Source organism: Populus alba, chromosome 8 (genome assembly GCF_005239225.2).
Source record: "Populus alba chromosome 8, ASM523922v2, whole genome shotgun sequence".
NCBI lineage: Eukaryota > Viridiplantae > Streptophyta > Magnoliopsida > Malpighiales > Salicaceae > Populus > Populus alba.
The window spans coordinates 12818655-12834267 of record NC_133291.1 but is presented as its reverse complement, the minus strand read 5'-3'; the positions used below and the strand labels follow the sequence as shown (position 1 = coordinate 12834267).

The 15613-nt window shown below is 28.8% G+C and overlaps 1 protein-coding gene across 1 annotated transcript; it reads right to left on the bottom strand.

Annotated features, from left to right (window-relative positions):
• Positions 1 to 10938: 10938 nt before the first annotated feature.
• On the bottom strand, positions 10939 to 14249 carry LOC118054155 (protein terminal ear1 homolog). Its single transcript, XM_035065627.2, has 5 exons — positions 13322 to 14249; positions 12473 to 13160; positions 12176 to 12295; positions 11862 to 12003; positions 10939 to 11737 (listed from the first exon to the last, which is right to left on the bottom strand). Exons 1-5 carry the CDS (start codon positions 14049 to 14051, stop codon positions 11387 to 11389), a joined length of 2031 nt encoding a protein of 676 aa, XP_034921518.1. The 5' UTR covers positions 14052 to 14249; the 3' UTR covers positions 10939 to 11386.
• Between the last annotated feature and the right edge of the window lie 1364 nt (positions 14250 to 15613).

Below are 15613 nucleotides of genomic sequence, written 5' to 3'. Positions count from 1 at the left end.
ATTTTAATATTTAAAATTATTACATTAAAATATCTAGAAAGAAACTAATTTTTTAAAAAAACTTTTTTTTCCAAAAGCACAATTATTGTGAATGGATGGGGTGATGAGAGTTAAAGGATCGGCTTTTGTCAGCCTACAGGGTTTCTGTATCAATCATTTGAGAGTAGTTGTGCATTCCGTCCTTGTTTACATTTGTCTGCGTGTGAAATTTTGAATTGAATCCTATTTATTCCAATCAAATCCATGGTCAAACCTTGATGCCCATGCTTTGTGCGGACACAGACATGGCGTCCGTAGCCGTTAAATGATTTTCAAAAATCTAGGATATATACCATAGCTCTAGGTTCTTAAATATTTCATATTACTTCACATAAAACAACTCAGTTTCTGAAATATAAATCAGGAATATTATAGTTTAACTTATCATATTCTAAATCTATTTCTTTATAAATTAATAATTCAAATTTTATAAATTTTAAAGTCACTAGAGTCTTATATAGTCATTAACTTTAGAACATGTAAGATTAATTAAGATATACACAAACCGACTCAGATACCTACATTAATCTAAAAAAAAAAAAAAGTATAAATCATACTCTACATATTTGTATAGTTAAATTTAGTTTATTTATAGAATTTTAAATTCCGTGGGGATCTAATTTTTTAAGAGAATAAAAACAAAGATTTCACTAAAGAACATATTATAAAAAATCCCATACTTGATAAGTTTAATTTTCCTGTACTTTTTTTTTTTTGGGTGTTTTGAGTTAGCAAACCTAGATGTATTTCATGCTATAAACTATACGTAAATCTAACCATTTTGAAAATGTATTCGGAATTGAGTTTTTTTACATTATATTTTTCTATATTCATATTCAATGTGTATTTTGTCATGCTAGATGTGTTTGATATCATTGTCTAAAGGATTTTTTCAAAAACAATTATATATATATATACACACACACATATATTAAATTGATATTTTTAATTTTTAAAAAATAATTTTAACACTATCATATTAAAATTATTTAAAAATATAAATTTAGTGTTTAAACAATATATTTTTTAAAAAATTAAAAAATAATTTTAAAAATAGAGCGAGTGTCTCAGATTCTCTACACACTTAGTAGCAAGGGTACACTTTTTTTTAGCATATCATTATTTACTAGTTTCTATATATATTTAAAACATCACAAAATTAAACAAACACCTCAGCTTAGTCTGCTCATTTGCCGCCGATTGAGACAGGGTTTAGCTTAGTTGGAAAATATATTTTAAAAAAATTAAAATATTTTTATTTTTTTTACTTTAAATTAATATATTTTTTATGTTTTCAAGTCATTTTGATATACTGATATCAAAAATATTTTTTTTTAAAATAAAATAAAAATTATTTCAATGTGTTTTATAGAATGAAAAACATTTTAAAAAATAATCGTTATAACACTCCCAAACACCTTGTATAAAATGTTTTTAAATTTTTTTTTATTTTAAATTAATATATTTTTTATGTTTTTAAATCATTTTAATGTGTTAATATCAAAAATAATTTTTAAAAAATAAAAAAAATATTATTTTAATATGTTTTGGAATGAAAAACACTTTAAAAAACAACTGTTATTATACTTCTAAACACCATGTTTAAAGTGCTTTCAAAAAAAAATATTTTAATTAATACGTTTTTTTATGTTTTTAGTATATATATATATTAAAAATAATTTTAAGAAAATAAAAAAAATATTATTTTAATATATTTTAAAATAAAAAATATTATAAAAAATAATATTATGAGATTCTTATCCGATTTCAAGGGCCATGGCATCCTTTTAGGGCTGTTTGTGTCAGCGCCTGTGGTATATTGTACGGCCAAGGTCAAAGGCTCCTGAGCCACAAGCAATGCCACGTATGCTAGCTTAGTAACCTTGCATTGGATTCTAAGAAGAAGTTGGAGAGTGAGAATGAATATTTTTTAAAACATTTTTTATTTTAAAATATATTAAAATAATATTTTTATTTTTAATATTAACACATTAAAATATCTAATTATATTAAAAAATATTAATTTAAAATAAAAAAATAAAAAAATTTTCAATTATTTTCAAAATCACATATAAAAACAAAACTTGTCAGCAAGATCACATGGGTTCTCCCTTGTCATGTCTCCTTTCGACAAATTACACAAATTAGCAGGAATTGTCACCACTACATATTTTCATATAATAACATATTTGATAAGGTTGTTTTTTAAAAAGTATTTTTTATTTTTAAAATATATTAAAATCATATTTTTTTTATATTTAATATTAATGCATCAAAATAATACAAAAATATTAAAAACATAATTTAAAATTTAAAAATATATTAAAAAAAATTTGAAAACACAGTTAAGCTGTAAAAAAAAAAAAACGCAACTTGTGTAACCGAGCCTACCACATTCCGCTTGCATCTCCTTTTCCATAATAAAAGCGTGATTTGATGCACATTCATGATTCCAGCTATGGGTTTGGGTTAGCAAGTTTGTACAATATAATCATTCTACGTCAACGAGGTGAGAAAAAGGGTAAGGCACATGTAAAAGGTTGTAAAACAAATCATCTGTGTGTATATTAACAGTGGATATCCACATAAATTCATTTACCTCTCAACTGATTCTACGAGATTTTAAAATTAATAATTAGATAAATTTATAATAATTATAAAATTTATAATATTCGAACTAATAATCTATACTCCTCAAGGTTAACCATCCATATATACTTAGATTAACAAGTAATGCTTAATTTATTAGAACACTGCATATATATATATATATATATATATATATATATATATATATATATATATATATATATATATATAAAGCTTTGGAGTTTATATAAACTATAAATATATAAAAATAAAATTCAAAATATAATAAAATAATACTAGCATGCATGCTAAGTTTATATTTAATCCTACAATTGAGATAAAATCAAAGCGTTTGCATACATATTAATAATAAAATAATTATGATTAAATTAAAATAAATAATGATATTTATTTGTTGAAACACTTTAAAACAATAAAATTTTTGTTGTTATAAATGATGAATTCTTTGACCTTATAACTTTATTGTCTTACTTATACAAGTAGTATTTTATAATATGTCTCTTAAAATTCAAAAAACACCACCTTGATTTGGATGCATTTCCAAACTAAGATCTTTAAACCAAAATAAAAGAACTTAATTATCTCTTAAGTAAACCTAAACTCTAGATGATTTTTTTAGGAAGAAAACCAAAGCATAAATAAATAAATAAAACATTAAAAATAAGAGGAGGAAGAGTATGTACAAATCTGAAGAGAGAAAAATTCAACTCTTCCTTAACCCTTCTTTAATAGTGAATTTTAGAAGTTAAAAAATTAATTCAAAATTATTTTTCACCATTCAACCTTTAATTAGCCACCATAAAATAATAATTAAATTTGAATATTGTGGTTTATAAATATGAATTTTAACTTAAAAAACTACTCAAATTTGTTGGAATAATGTTTTTGGAAGAGATTGTTAAAATTTATGGGCTGGACTGGATAAGCCATTGGCTGAAATAAATAATTCTTCATGAATAAGGTCTAAGTTTAATTTTTAATTAGTAAAAAAATAATTTTTATAACTCAAAATATTATTTTATAATAAACTTAAAATTACACTTGGACCTGGCTGAGCGAGTTGGGCTAGGTCAGATACACACGCTTGAGTTTAAGTTCAGAATCCATTTTACCTAGGATTTTTCTTATCTCAAAATTTGAATGTCTTTTAAATCAATTTTAACTTTTCAACTATTTATTTTAGAAATAATAAGAAAGTTTTTGGTTTCACCAAAATATAACAACCAAAAGTTATTTGAAATGAATTTCTCATTTACTTACAATTTATTTAAATCATATTAATATTATATTTTAAAAAGCTTATATTAAAAATTAAATTTCAACAAACTTTTAATCATAAAAGTAAGTAGATATCATTTTTAATTTCACCACAAATATATCAATTAACCGTGTTATTTAAATAAATTTTCAATAAAGGCTACCATTAACCATGATATACCCTAGTTACCGTGACAACGCCATGTTACAAGTAATAATCAAAACTAATTTTTGATGTGAAAAAAGAAAGCATTTTATTTTATGATATCATAAAATTTGTTATTTAAATAATGAAAAGAGATGCATACACTTAATATAATGAATTTAGAAATATATAAACTCATGATCATTATTATAAATCAAGTTATTAAATATTTTAAAGAAATTTTAAACTGCTTGTTATAAATAAAAATATAACATTGCTAATAATGAACCAAAATCACTTACAAGATTATTATTTTGACAAACGTTGGGTACAATAGATCATGTGAACCAAAGGGCTATTAATATGTAAGGGTATATTTCAACCAATTCTTAAAAGATATAAATTTATATTAAATTAAAACCGGTAATTAATCTCATCACTAAAATATCAAAAAAAACTCATATAAACAAAAAAAAATCTAAAATAATATTGATTATGAGATATATAACTATCATTATAAACAAAAATTAAAATTTCAAATGCAGTAATTAACATTAACAAAATATAAGTAAATGGATCAAAAATTTGTGAAAGATAATATTTTTCAAGAAAAAGAAAAAGAAAAAGAAAAGTCTGAGCCCAGTTTCAATCTGTTTTTAATTAAAATTAATTTTATTTATTTTTAATTAATTTTTTTAAAATTTTCTTAAATCATTTTAATATACAAATATTAAAAATAAAAATATTATATTCATATTTTAAAAAAATAAAAAAATATATTTTAAAAAAACAACTTCATTAAACTCCCAAGAGACCTCTAAAATCCCTGTTGCTTTCTTTCCGCATGGACATATCCTCCCTTCAAGAGGTAAGACGCTGGGTTTTTCTTGTTTGAAAAGTGGAGGAACCGGTCAACGTTAAATCTCTGCAATAATCACACTTTTCGTTTCTCTCTCAAAATTCGATCTTAGCCAAGCGACAAAGGAATAAGGTTTTTTCAGATGACATTCTTCACATGAACTAGTCAGATCATGTGATTCTTTTCTCCAAAAAGCTTATGACTTTTCAAATTTGTTCACTTCTCTCAAATTTTCGAGTTTGTGTGTTTGGTTATCAAGGCAAATAGCCATAAAGTTGCGTCATTACTATTCACCCAGTTTCTTATATTTGATATAAAAACATAATAATGTCTTTAAAGAGTAAAGTCTAGGGGCGGTTTGTTTTTGTGTTTTTTAAAAGATTAAAATTAAAATTAAAATTATTTTATTTTATTTTATTTTTTATTTTAAATTAATATTATTTTTTATATTTTCATATCATTTTAATATATTTATAAATAAAAAACACTTTAAAAAACAACTGTTGTAACAATTTTAAACACTCCCGAGAAAGATAACTTGGGTTAAATATTAGATAATACTTTTAGAATCCAGAATGGTGTATTTCGAGTATTTATGATATAAAAAAATGATTTGATTTTTAATTGAAGTTGCAATTAATCGTTATCTTTTAATTTTATATCAAACTTTTTGAACATTTACCATTTGTTATATCATTAAAACTTCACCTCAAATCTTTTTTTATCTCCTGTCAAAGTTAACCTTAACAAAGAAGAAAATGGCTCTATCATGTAATTCAAAACAAAATTGTTGAATAACAACATAAAATAAGACTCCTTAAACATTCATAGAAGACAATCCTCCTTCCTCCTAGTCATTTCCACCCCCGAACATATTTAATTTCCCATTCACTAAAATGATAATAATTTTATTGTTTTTTTTTTTTGAATCATCATCGAAACAAGGTTACAACCTTGAAAGAGCAAACTTCATTAACTCTAGCCTTGCATATGACCTAATTAAAGACTCGGATAGGTAAATTGACTAATGTTGATTGAAATTATAAAAATTTGAAATAAAAAAGAAAGTTAATATTTGATAATTTTATTATATATTTCACATTCAACTCGTGTAGAGTTTATACAACCATACAACAAAACATTAAAAAAAATATAATAAAGCAAATTATAAAAAATGCTTGATCATCTCATGTTAAATTTTTATTTTTAATTGCCTTGATTTGTTAAATTTTTTAATCTTGATTATTTCCTTAACACTCCTCAAATTCATGATAATTTTAATTTTCATGTGTTTGGCATACATTAATACATGCCTCCTCATAAGTATTTTTCTTCTCTAGTGATTTTTGTTACATTTCTTTAATCAAACATTTCTTTTTCAAGATTTAGCCTTCTCAAATAGCTTATAGAAAATCTCAATTTTCTTATTAGGCTCTTTCATCTTGCACCTCCATTTCTTTTTCTTTTATGTGCTTGCTCATCCACTCTCTTTTGGAATTTCTTTTTTTCTTCTATACACATACTTTAATCTCTCTAAACACCAACTAGATCAAACTAACTTTGATATCATATAGAAATTTAGAATAGAAGAGAATGATATTATTTTATAATTTTATTATATGTTTTACATTACTTGGAGTTTATATAACCATGCAACAAGGGACATATAACAATATAGAATAAAACAAATTGTACAAAGATGATGCTTGTTCATCTTTTTTAATTAGAAGATATAAATAATTTATTTTGTTACCTTGATTTGTTCAATTCTTATTTTAATCTTGATTATTTTCTGAATAGAGATATTGATGGTTTAATTTTTTTTTAAGAAAATCAAAATATTCTTTTCAAAAAATCAAAATATATTTTAATCAAATTATAAATTAATTTTTTTAAATCTACTAAGTGTGTGTTTGTTTTCCGCTAGCTTTCATGATAGCGGTGAAATAGCTAGCGGTAAAACAAACACAGTAATATGTTTGGTAACAAACCAAATTGCATTTTATACTAAAAAAATTAAGTTTGAAACACAGGTTTTGTGAAGTAGTTTTTACATGCTTTTCTAACTGATTTTCATAAATATTTTCTGAGGGTGTTTGGGAGTGTGGTTACTTTTTAAAGTGTTTTTCACTCAAAAATATATCAAAATAATATTTTTTATTTTAAAAAAATATTTTTAACATCAACGTATCAAAATAATTTAAAATTATCAAAAAACATAATTCAAAGCAAAGAAATTTAAAAAAAAAACTTATTTTTTTAAATCACAACCACATAGTTATAACAAAAATTAACTTAAAAACAAACACACAAGAAAATTGAAAGTTGATTTTTTTAAATCTCAACCGAACTAGAGACCGGGTCCAATCAGTTACAGGTCCACCCAAGTTTTATGACCACGCTTTCTTCTGCATGAGATGATGCTAAAGTGCGCCAGGGAAGCAAAGACAGACCTTTGGAGTGAAAATGACAGCAGAAGCATTGATAATAGTAGAAGAGAATGACGTGCTCTTACAAGTGATTGGTAGCCCATCTGCACTGCCCTGAACAGCTGAAGAAGAATGAAGGCTTCCTTTTATCCATTGGTTTTTCCCTCTCTTTCCTTTGAACGTTCAACGTAAACCCTAAAATATTTTTATTTTATTCCCTCCCTCCAATCGAAGAAAATGAAATACAAAACTGCTTTTTCCAACGTGTTTACTTACTTAATAATAATAATAATAATCTATTCTTAATTTTAAATAAAAAAAATAAAATCATAACCAATCATGAAAAACTTTCAAGTAAATCTAAGGAAGAACAGAATACATATGCTACAACACTACAATTTACATGGATTTTTTTTTTTTAAGTTAGCACAATATACTTAAAGTTTTGGAAAAATAACATTTTTTAAAATGTTTTTGGTAAAATAGAATATTTTGATCTTTTCTCCTTCAAAAGTACGATATGAATTAAAATTTACACTCCCTTATATTGAAGAGCACATACACCAGACGTGCTTTCTATCTCCAAACCAACCGACACCATCACTATCTCTCTAAAAAAATCCACTAAATACTTTTATTTTGCCCTTAAAACAATTAGAAATAAAACTCATTAAAGTCTCTAGTTATTCTTGGATATTTTTGTGTTCAAAATCCACTGCTGCTTCTGCACTAGCTTTTTTTCTAGTTCTACAAGTAAGATAAACATTCTACATTGCTTGTTTACTTTATGATGAATTTAGGGTTTGTTAATTAATGATAAACTAGTTAAAAATATCATCAATTAGAGTTGATTTGATATATTTAAACATAAAAATAAGTTGAATTAATTATTTTAATTAATTGTGTGTTGCGTTTAATTTTGTTTAAGTTTCTGAAATAGTGATTTTGTGTGTATTGCTGGAATAAGCTAATAATATAACTAACCACACTTAATGATTTCATGCAAAAGAGCATGAATGCTATAGTTTTAAAACCTGACCCGGCCCGATGAGTCGACCCAGGACCCGGCCGACCCGTGGTTGGAACCGGGCCAGGTTGAAGAAAAAACAAAGGAAGGAAAAACCCGGTGTGACTCGATTGACCCGACGTGACCCTGCCTCAAACCCGTTAACTTTTATTTATTTATTTATTTATTTACTAAAATGATGTCGTTTTTATTTTTTTAAAAAAAAAAAAAATTGACTCGGCCGACCCGGCAACCCGGTCAAAACCCAAAACCCGGGTCTTGGACCGGGCCGCGTCTTAAAAATATGATGAATGCGGTAGAATTATGATAAATTACATGTTCCATTAAATCGTTAATAAGTTTATGAATTTGATATTTTCTTAGAATTATATTAATTTACTATGAAATTGGGTTTGATTTATGCAATTGAGTATGGAAATATCAATTAGATTTCATATAATGAATTATGTTTGATTTTTGGTGAAGTTTGCTTTAATGTTGAGTTTTGGGATTTTTATTGATTTTGCTATGAATTTTTTCAATTATGGTTGAGGTAATGCAATTTAATTAAAATTATATCTAATTAACTAGAATCTGAATTTTTTTAATATAATGTCTTATACCATATTTATGTTATGTTATTATTATAGAGGCATTATTGTTCGTGATGTGAACAGTGGTATGACATACAATGGATGTAGTAGTTTGTTTTTAAATGATAATTTATGCATGTCATTTGTAGAAATGAAAGAAATCATTTGTCATGAGCTTGAGTGGAATTATAATGATATTGATGTTGAAATAACTTGAAGATGTCATATTAGTGAACACTAGTTTTATCTTATATTGATTATGTATGATGACAGTTTTAAAACAATAATTGATTCTTTCATCTAAAATAGTTTGAACATGATAATATAGTATATGAATAGCCGACCAAAACATTTATGTGTCCCAACTTTTGTTGGTCCTTCAGTTAGTGAAGGTAAAAATAGTTTATTATCAGATTATTTGCTACGAAGAATATATGATATTATGTTCAACAATTTATTTGATGATCAACATAGATTTGACTATTATAAGCCTAATGACAATGAATATGATGATACATTGAACCGAATGTGATAGTAAATGTTGATGGTGATGTTAATGATGAAATCATACCTCCTGTTCTTGAATTTGGAGATGCTTCTAGGTATAAATTTATTGTTTCTAATGACTAAGCACTTAGTCATAGACAAATGCCAGAAGGGTTTGGTTTGGTTTGGAGGTTGGACAAACATTCAATAATAAAAATGAATTGATTAATGCAATTAAACGGTGTTACACATTCGTTTGAATACCGATTCCAACAATCGAACTCTATATTTGTTCAATTATAATGTGTGCAAGTACATGAATATAAGTGACATTGGTGTGAGGGATATCATAAAAGATCGGATTTATTTGAGATAACAAAGTTAAAAAGACCATGCACATGTGTTTCAACCTTTGTAAAAAAAAATCACCATCAACTTCATGCAAATGTTATTGTTAATGCTATATCAACCCTTGTTATGAATAAGTTTTCAATGACGATTACAATCATACAATAACAAATAAAATTGCACTACAAGTATAAAATATTTAATTTAACATTAGTGTTTTATTAATATTAGGTTGACTTCGTGTTACGATAGGGTCACGAGGGCGTATCAATGCTTCGTAATTTGATAATAAAAAAAACAAACAAAAGTTACACCTGATGGTTCAATGTTTGCCACACTGGACTTTAAACATTTGAAGAGATGTTAACTCTTGATAATACCATGATAGAGAACGAGGTCACTCTAGTAGGTGTTAGAGTAGGAACCAATGGTGCTATTAATAAGTCCGGATCATTTAGTAAACAACATAGATATGGATATATTAGTTACATGTTCATATATTTTGAGATATTAAATTACTTGAATGTTGTATTTTTTAAGTATTTTATAATCATTTTGCATGTATATATGTTTTTTTATTTTTGCATTTGAAGGGCTACTTGTGATTTTTTTGAGAAATGTGAGAATTTATTGAGTTTGATTATTGTTATTTTTTGTATATTTTTTTAAACGGGATAAAATTTTGGTTATAGTTGATATATAAGAAAATTTTGGTCCAAATTTTATTAAAATTGTAAAAAACTTAACTCTCTAAAATTATTAACTAAATTAAAAGTCAGATTAATAAAGTAAATAATAAATCTTATAAAAAAAAGTATTTTTTTGTAAATTTGTAGTTGTCAGTAACCAGGTTGATTCAATTACTTGAGCATTACTTGAGCTGATCAACTGATTATCACAAAGACTGAATTTTTATGAATTTTTTTTTCTAAATTCTATGAATTATCACAAAGACTGAATTTTTTTATTGACATATAAAATATATTTAGAAAAAATATTCATAAAAATTCATAGTCTAGCTCAAGTAATTGAATCAACCTGGTTAACAACTATATATATATATATAATTTTAAACCATAATTTTCATTAAATATCACGGTTTTAAACCATTACATAAAATCATTAAAATATGTTATTTCACAAAAAACAATAATAATAATGAGGTGTTGATTCACAATTTATTTGCATTTTATACACTAATTGCCCGATTTGTCCAATTTTCATTACCAGAAAAGAGAGCGCTTCTACAATACAATCTCTTTTTTTAAAAGAAAAAATGCTAAAATACAAAAGAGGGAGAGTAAATGGAGGTGATGGTGGTGTGGTCAGGTCAGGTCATATACAGGTAGCTAGCCTGAGTGAGTGAGGACAGATAAAAGCTAAGCCTTAGGCTTGTTATGTGACCATGGGCTTTAATATGTAGGAGAGTGGAGGGGTCGGAGCTCAACAAGCATCTCATTGGGTGGTGCAGCTTAAGCTGTTTTTAGTAGCAGGCATGTAATGGAAACAGCGTCGTTGGTTTCGCGGGTGGATGTATGATACTCAAATCTTCTCAGTTATCCCAGAGAATCAATCGCGGAGCTCCCTCTCAACTTTAATTAGAAAGCCACCATGCTAGCTGCTGCCACTACTACTGTCTTTATCATCATCACCAGTATCGCCGCCATTTTGGCTGCTGCTGCTGCTGCACTTGAGCTGGTTTTCTCCTTCTTGGTCAGTGTCACCAAATAATTTGTTGCAGGTCTTGAGGCTATCATTCACACCGTCTATCTCATGGTGGGTGCATGCGATGGAGTCACCAAGAATAATATTGATGGGCTGTTGATTGTGCTTGTGGCAAATAATGGGAAGAGGCTCCGTCTGTTGCCTCCCGTCTCGAGGAGGAGAGAAAACAACTGGCAGATGGTGGTCCATCTCGCATGGGAACTTTGAGTTCTTAAAGTGCTCCTTCAACGCTTCCAATCCCTTTCATCATTTGTACGAATTTTATTTTTTTTGGAATCATATAATATAATACAATTAGGACAAAGCAAAACATACTCCAATATTGCTCAAGCTTAGAGATTTTGAAAGAGAAAATAGGAAATACCTGAACTCTAGCATAAGTCACTGCACAGATCTTCCTAGAGCTGAAGACCTCCCAATGTTGATTATGAAAGGCCTTGTAGAGCCTCCATGCTGCCCGCGGGGATGTCATGTTCACGAACCCATATCCCACATTGCATTTGTTGCTGTTTTCACAAACAAAAATATTCAGCAGTGGTACAACACCAGTACCTGAGTAAATGAAACTCAATTGTCTTGAGCATTTGCTTTTACTTGAATGCCAAAGAACCCTGACCTCGCACAATTGAAGAATTGAAAGAAAGGAAATAAATGAAGGTTAACGTAAAAGGGAATCACTTGAAGTCAATTGGAAGATATAAAAAATCATAAGAAGACAAGGGCTCGTCATCCCCGTTGGCAATCTGCTCGTTGCAGTGAATGCAGTGATTGTCCAGCATATTCAACAACAGCTTCTGACTGCAATAATTCATTAATAAAAAATTCATGAATCACCTCTCTCTATATAAATACTCCTAATTAAAAGATCTTAGTAAAAAAATCTCTCAAAGTCTCAAAATATATAGTAATGAAAACGAGCTCCAGCAGTATTAGTTTATTGATTATTTGAATAGTGTAGTAGAAAAGAAAGCCAACCTGTACTTATTGGGTATGTTCTTGATCATGACAGTGGTCCTGGAATCACTACCGCTGGTTTCCACCATGGATTCATCACTTATAAGAAAACGACTATCAAGCTTCTTCGCTTGCCTTGATCCCTTCCAAGACTTAGCACTCTTCTGCTGCTGCTTTGTAGATGTAAAAGACTGGCTCTTTTTTAAACTTCTCTTTGGAGGGCCGCGATAGGCAACCTTACCTACAATTACGTCTCCACCCATTGACAGACACCCCAAAGAAGCTTCAATTGAAGCCTCAATAGGGTTTCCCTCGCTAGGATCACCAGACGGTTTCTTTCCAGCTGAGGATTGAGTTTCCGACAGAAATGAGCGGGGGGGAACATTTGGAGGCGAGCAGCCGGAGGAGAATCTATGAAGCAATGGTGGAGGTTGCGGAGACACAAAGGCTGCAACTTTGGAATGGCGAAGGTTTGTTGTGGAGTCAAAGACAGGAGTAGTAAAGGAGTTTTTGGAAGTGGTCCTGGGCCTGGCATTAAAAAACCTCTTCCCATGCCCACCAGGGCGACTAAATTCAATATCAACTTGCTTTCCATAAATTTCCTTTCCATTCATCTCTCTAAGGGCCTTGGCTGCATCTCTAACATCGTAAAACTCTACAAACCTTTGGTGCCTCTTCAAAGGTGTCTCTCTCACCTCCTTGACAGCACCTGCCAAATGGGAAATTAACCAAAAAAAATCAGCTTGCTAGCTATAAAAAATAATCCAGGAAAGTGACCCATCACATTTAACATACTGACTTGAAACATGACCAGAGGAGAGGAAAAATCTCTGTTTTATTTTGGAAAACAGAAGAAGACAAATAATTTACCAAAAGCTTGGAAAATTTCTTTAAGGCTTCTGGTAGAAACATTGGGGTCCAAATTGAAGACCACAAGGGTCCCTTGATTCTGTCCATCAGGCACCTCGTTACACGACGGAATAATAAACTGAGCCCAAACCACACAACCAGCAATTACACCACGCGCCGGCGGTGGTGGTGTTGGTGCAATATTGAAGCTAATGCTCTCAGAATTTTGAATAAAGAAGTTCCTTAGCCTGGCTTGATGCAGCATGTGCTGCTCTCGTATCTCCCTCAAGGCTCTCTCTGCATGTCTTAGATCGTAGAAATGAACGGTCACAGTCCCATAACCAACTCTTTCCATCTGGACCCCTCTAACCTCTCCAAAAACCTCCAATTCTCTCTTAATCAATGACTCGTTCACTTCGCTCGGCACCGAACTCAGTACCAGTGTCCGAGTTGGCGCCCCAGTAGGAGGAAGAGGGGGAGAAGGTTCCACCCTAACGTACGCCGGAGGTATATGATGATCATACTGAGCGAAACCTACAAAGTCGCTAAACGGCAACACTTGGGGGGTGTAGGGGTAGTAGACTTGGTGCGGAAGCTGACTTGGTGGTGGCGGCAGCGGCAGCGGCGGAGGCGGCGGGCCGAAAGGAAGAAACTTTGGGGAGAAATTGTGAAGGTTATCACGTCTAGGCCTGAACTCTTGTGCTCTAGGGTCTAGGTTTCCCGGAAACTGAACAGAACCGTTTTCTTCCATGGTGATTTTCCGATGATTTAAGAGCGGTTAGCTTAAGGAAAACAACGGGAAAGACTGGTTTCCCGGCGATGCAACTGCTAGAAAAACACAGGGGGTAGTACACTAGTAGCAATGCATTTGCTGCCTCTCTCTCTGGTCTGTTTTGTCTCTCAGAGTCTTTCTTTCTTGGTTGAAATAAAAAGACCAAATAAAGGACACTTTCCTTTATCTCTCCTTCCTAAAGTTGCTAAGAATGTCCTTTGCCTGCGTTTTTCTGCGTAATGACGACAATACCCTTGCAGGCTTACGGTGGTAATGGGATGAGTTTATTGATGATTTGGGTCAGTGTGCCTGGAAAGTGCTAGAAGTTAAGGTTGGGTTTAGCTATAAGGATTTGTTACGCATTGTGATTAACTATGTTTTTTAATTTTTTTAAAAAAAATATTAGTTTTAAATTGTTTTTTTATGTGTTTTTTATTATTTGGATATGTTAATATTAAAAATAAAAAAATATTTTAATATATTTTTAAATAAAAAATACTTCAAAAAAAAATTTCTTATATATTCTCAAATTAACTATTCATGAACATGACACATAAAAAAGTTATTTCTAGTTTTTAGCATATTTAAAAAATAAAAATTTTTCCAGACGGTATTGTCGGAAAAAATAGTGAAATATCACAATTGAAAAATGTGATTTTTATTATAATTTTGTATTGTTAAAAATAATAATATCCTTTAAAAAATATTAAATGGGCATGAGAAAGAGATATCTATATGTATATTAAAATTCTGATGACAACATAACCAATATCACCTATAAAATTATAATAAGATGAATTTAACGATATAAATTTACACTTGTCTTCTGAATATAAAGGGTGATTTACTTATTTTTGCCGTCAAGTATAACTCACTAAGGTTATCATTGATGACTTTTTTTTATATTGTTGGATTAATCCCATCGATAATTTTTTATGATAGTAATGATATTATAGTTGAAGTTTCAGTGTGGCTTTAATAATTTTTTTTTTTTCTCATCTCTCATAACCTTTCAATGTTTTTTGAAAGGATGTTATTATTTTTTAAATATGACATGTATAAATTGTGTTATTTTACCATTTTTTTAATTATGCTATTTAATATTTTTAATTAAGTATGCTATTTTTTTAAGGAAAAAAAACTCACAGAGGCTAGTTTTTTTCATAATTTTTTCGGTTCCCTACACAAACTCTAACCTTTACAACAATTCAAAGCACACTTAGTTTCTCTTACTTACTATTTACTAAATTAATGGAAATGATTTATATGTATTTTTTTAATGAACGTAGTTGTCCATACCAACTTGTTCATACTTCGACTAATTTTAAAGCCCTTGAAGTTTAAGATCATGTAATTCGTTAATGGCCCTGAAATTTATAAGATTCAAGTTAGTGATCTTTATGAAAAAAATTTACAGTCTGATTAATTGAACTACACCTCTAAAAATTAATTTATATATATTTTTTTATCAAAAATTTATATGTTTTTTTTTTTTGATGACCGGGGTGTCCGGGCCAGCTTGCGCGCACCACAACTAATCC

Coding starts and splice junctions, on each gene's coding strand:
- LOC118054155 (XM_035065627.2), bottom strand. CDS start 14,051: ATGGAAGAAAACGGTTCTGTTCAGTTTCCGGGAAACCTAGACCCTAGA. Junction 13,161..13,321: donor AGAAATTTTCCAAGCTTTTG/GTAAATTATTTG, acceptor CCCATTTGGCAG/GTGCTGTCAAGGAGGTGAGA. Junction 11,738..11,861: donor TGACTTATGCTAGAGTTCAG/GTATTTCCTATT, acceptor AAATGATGAAAG/GGATTGGAAGCGTTGAAGGA.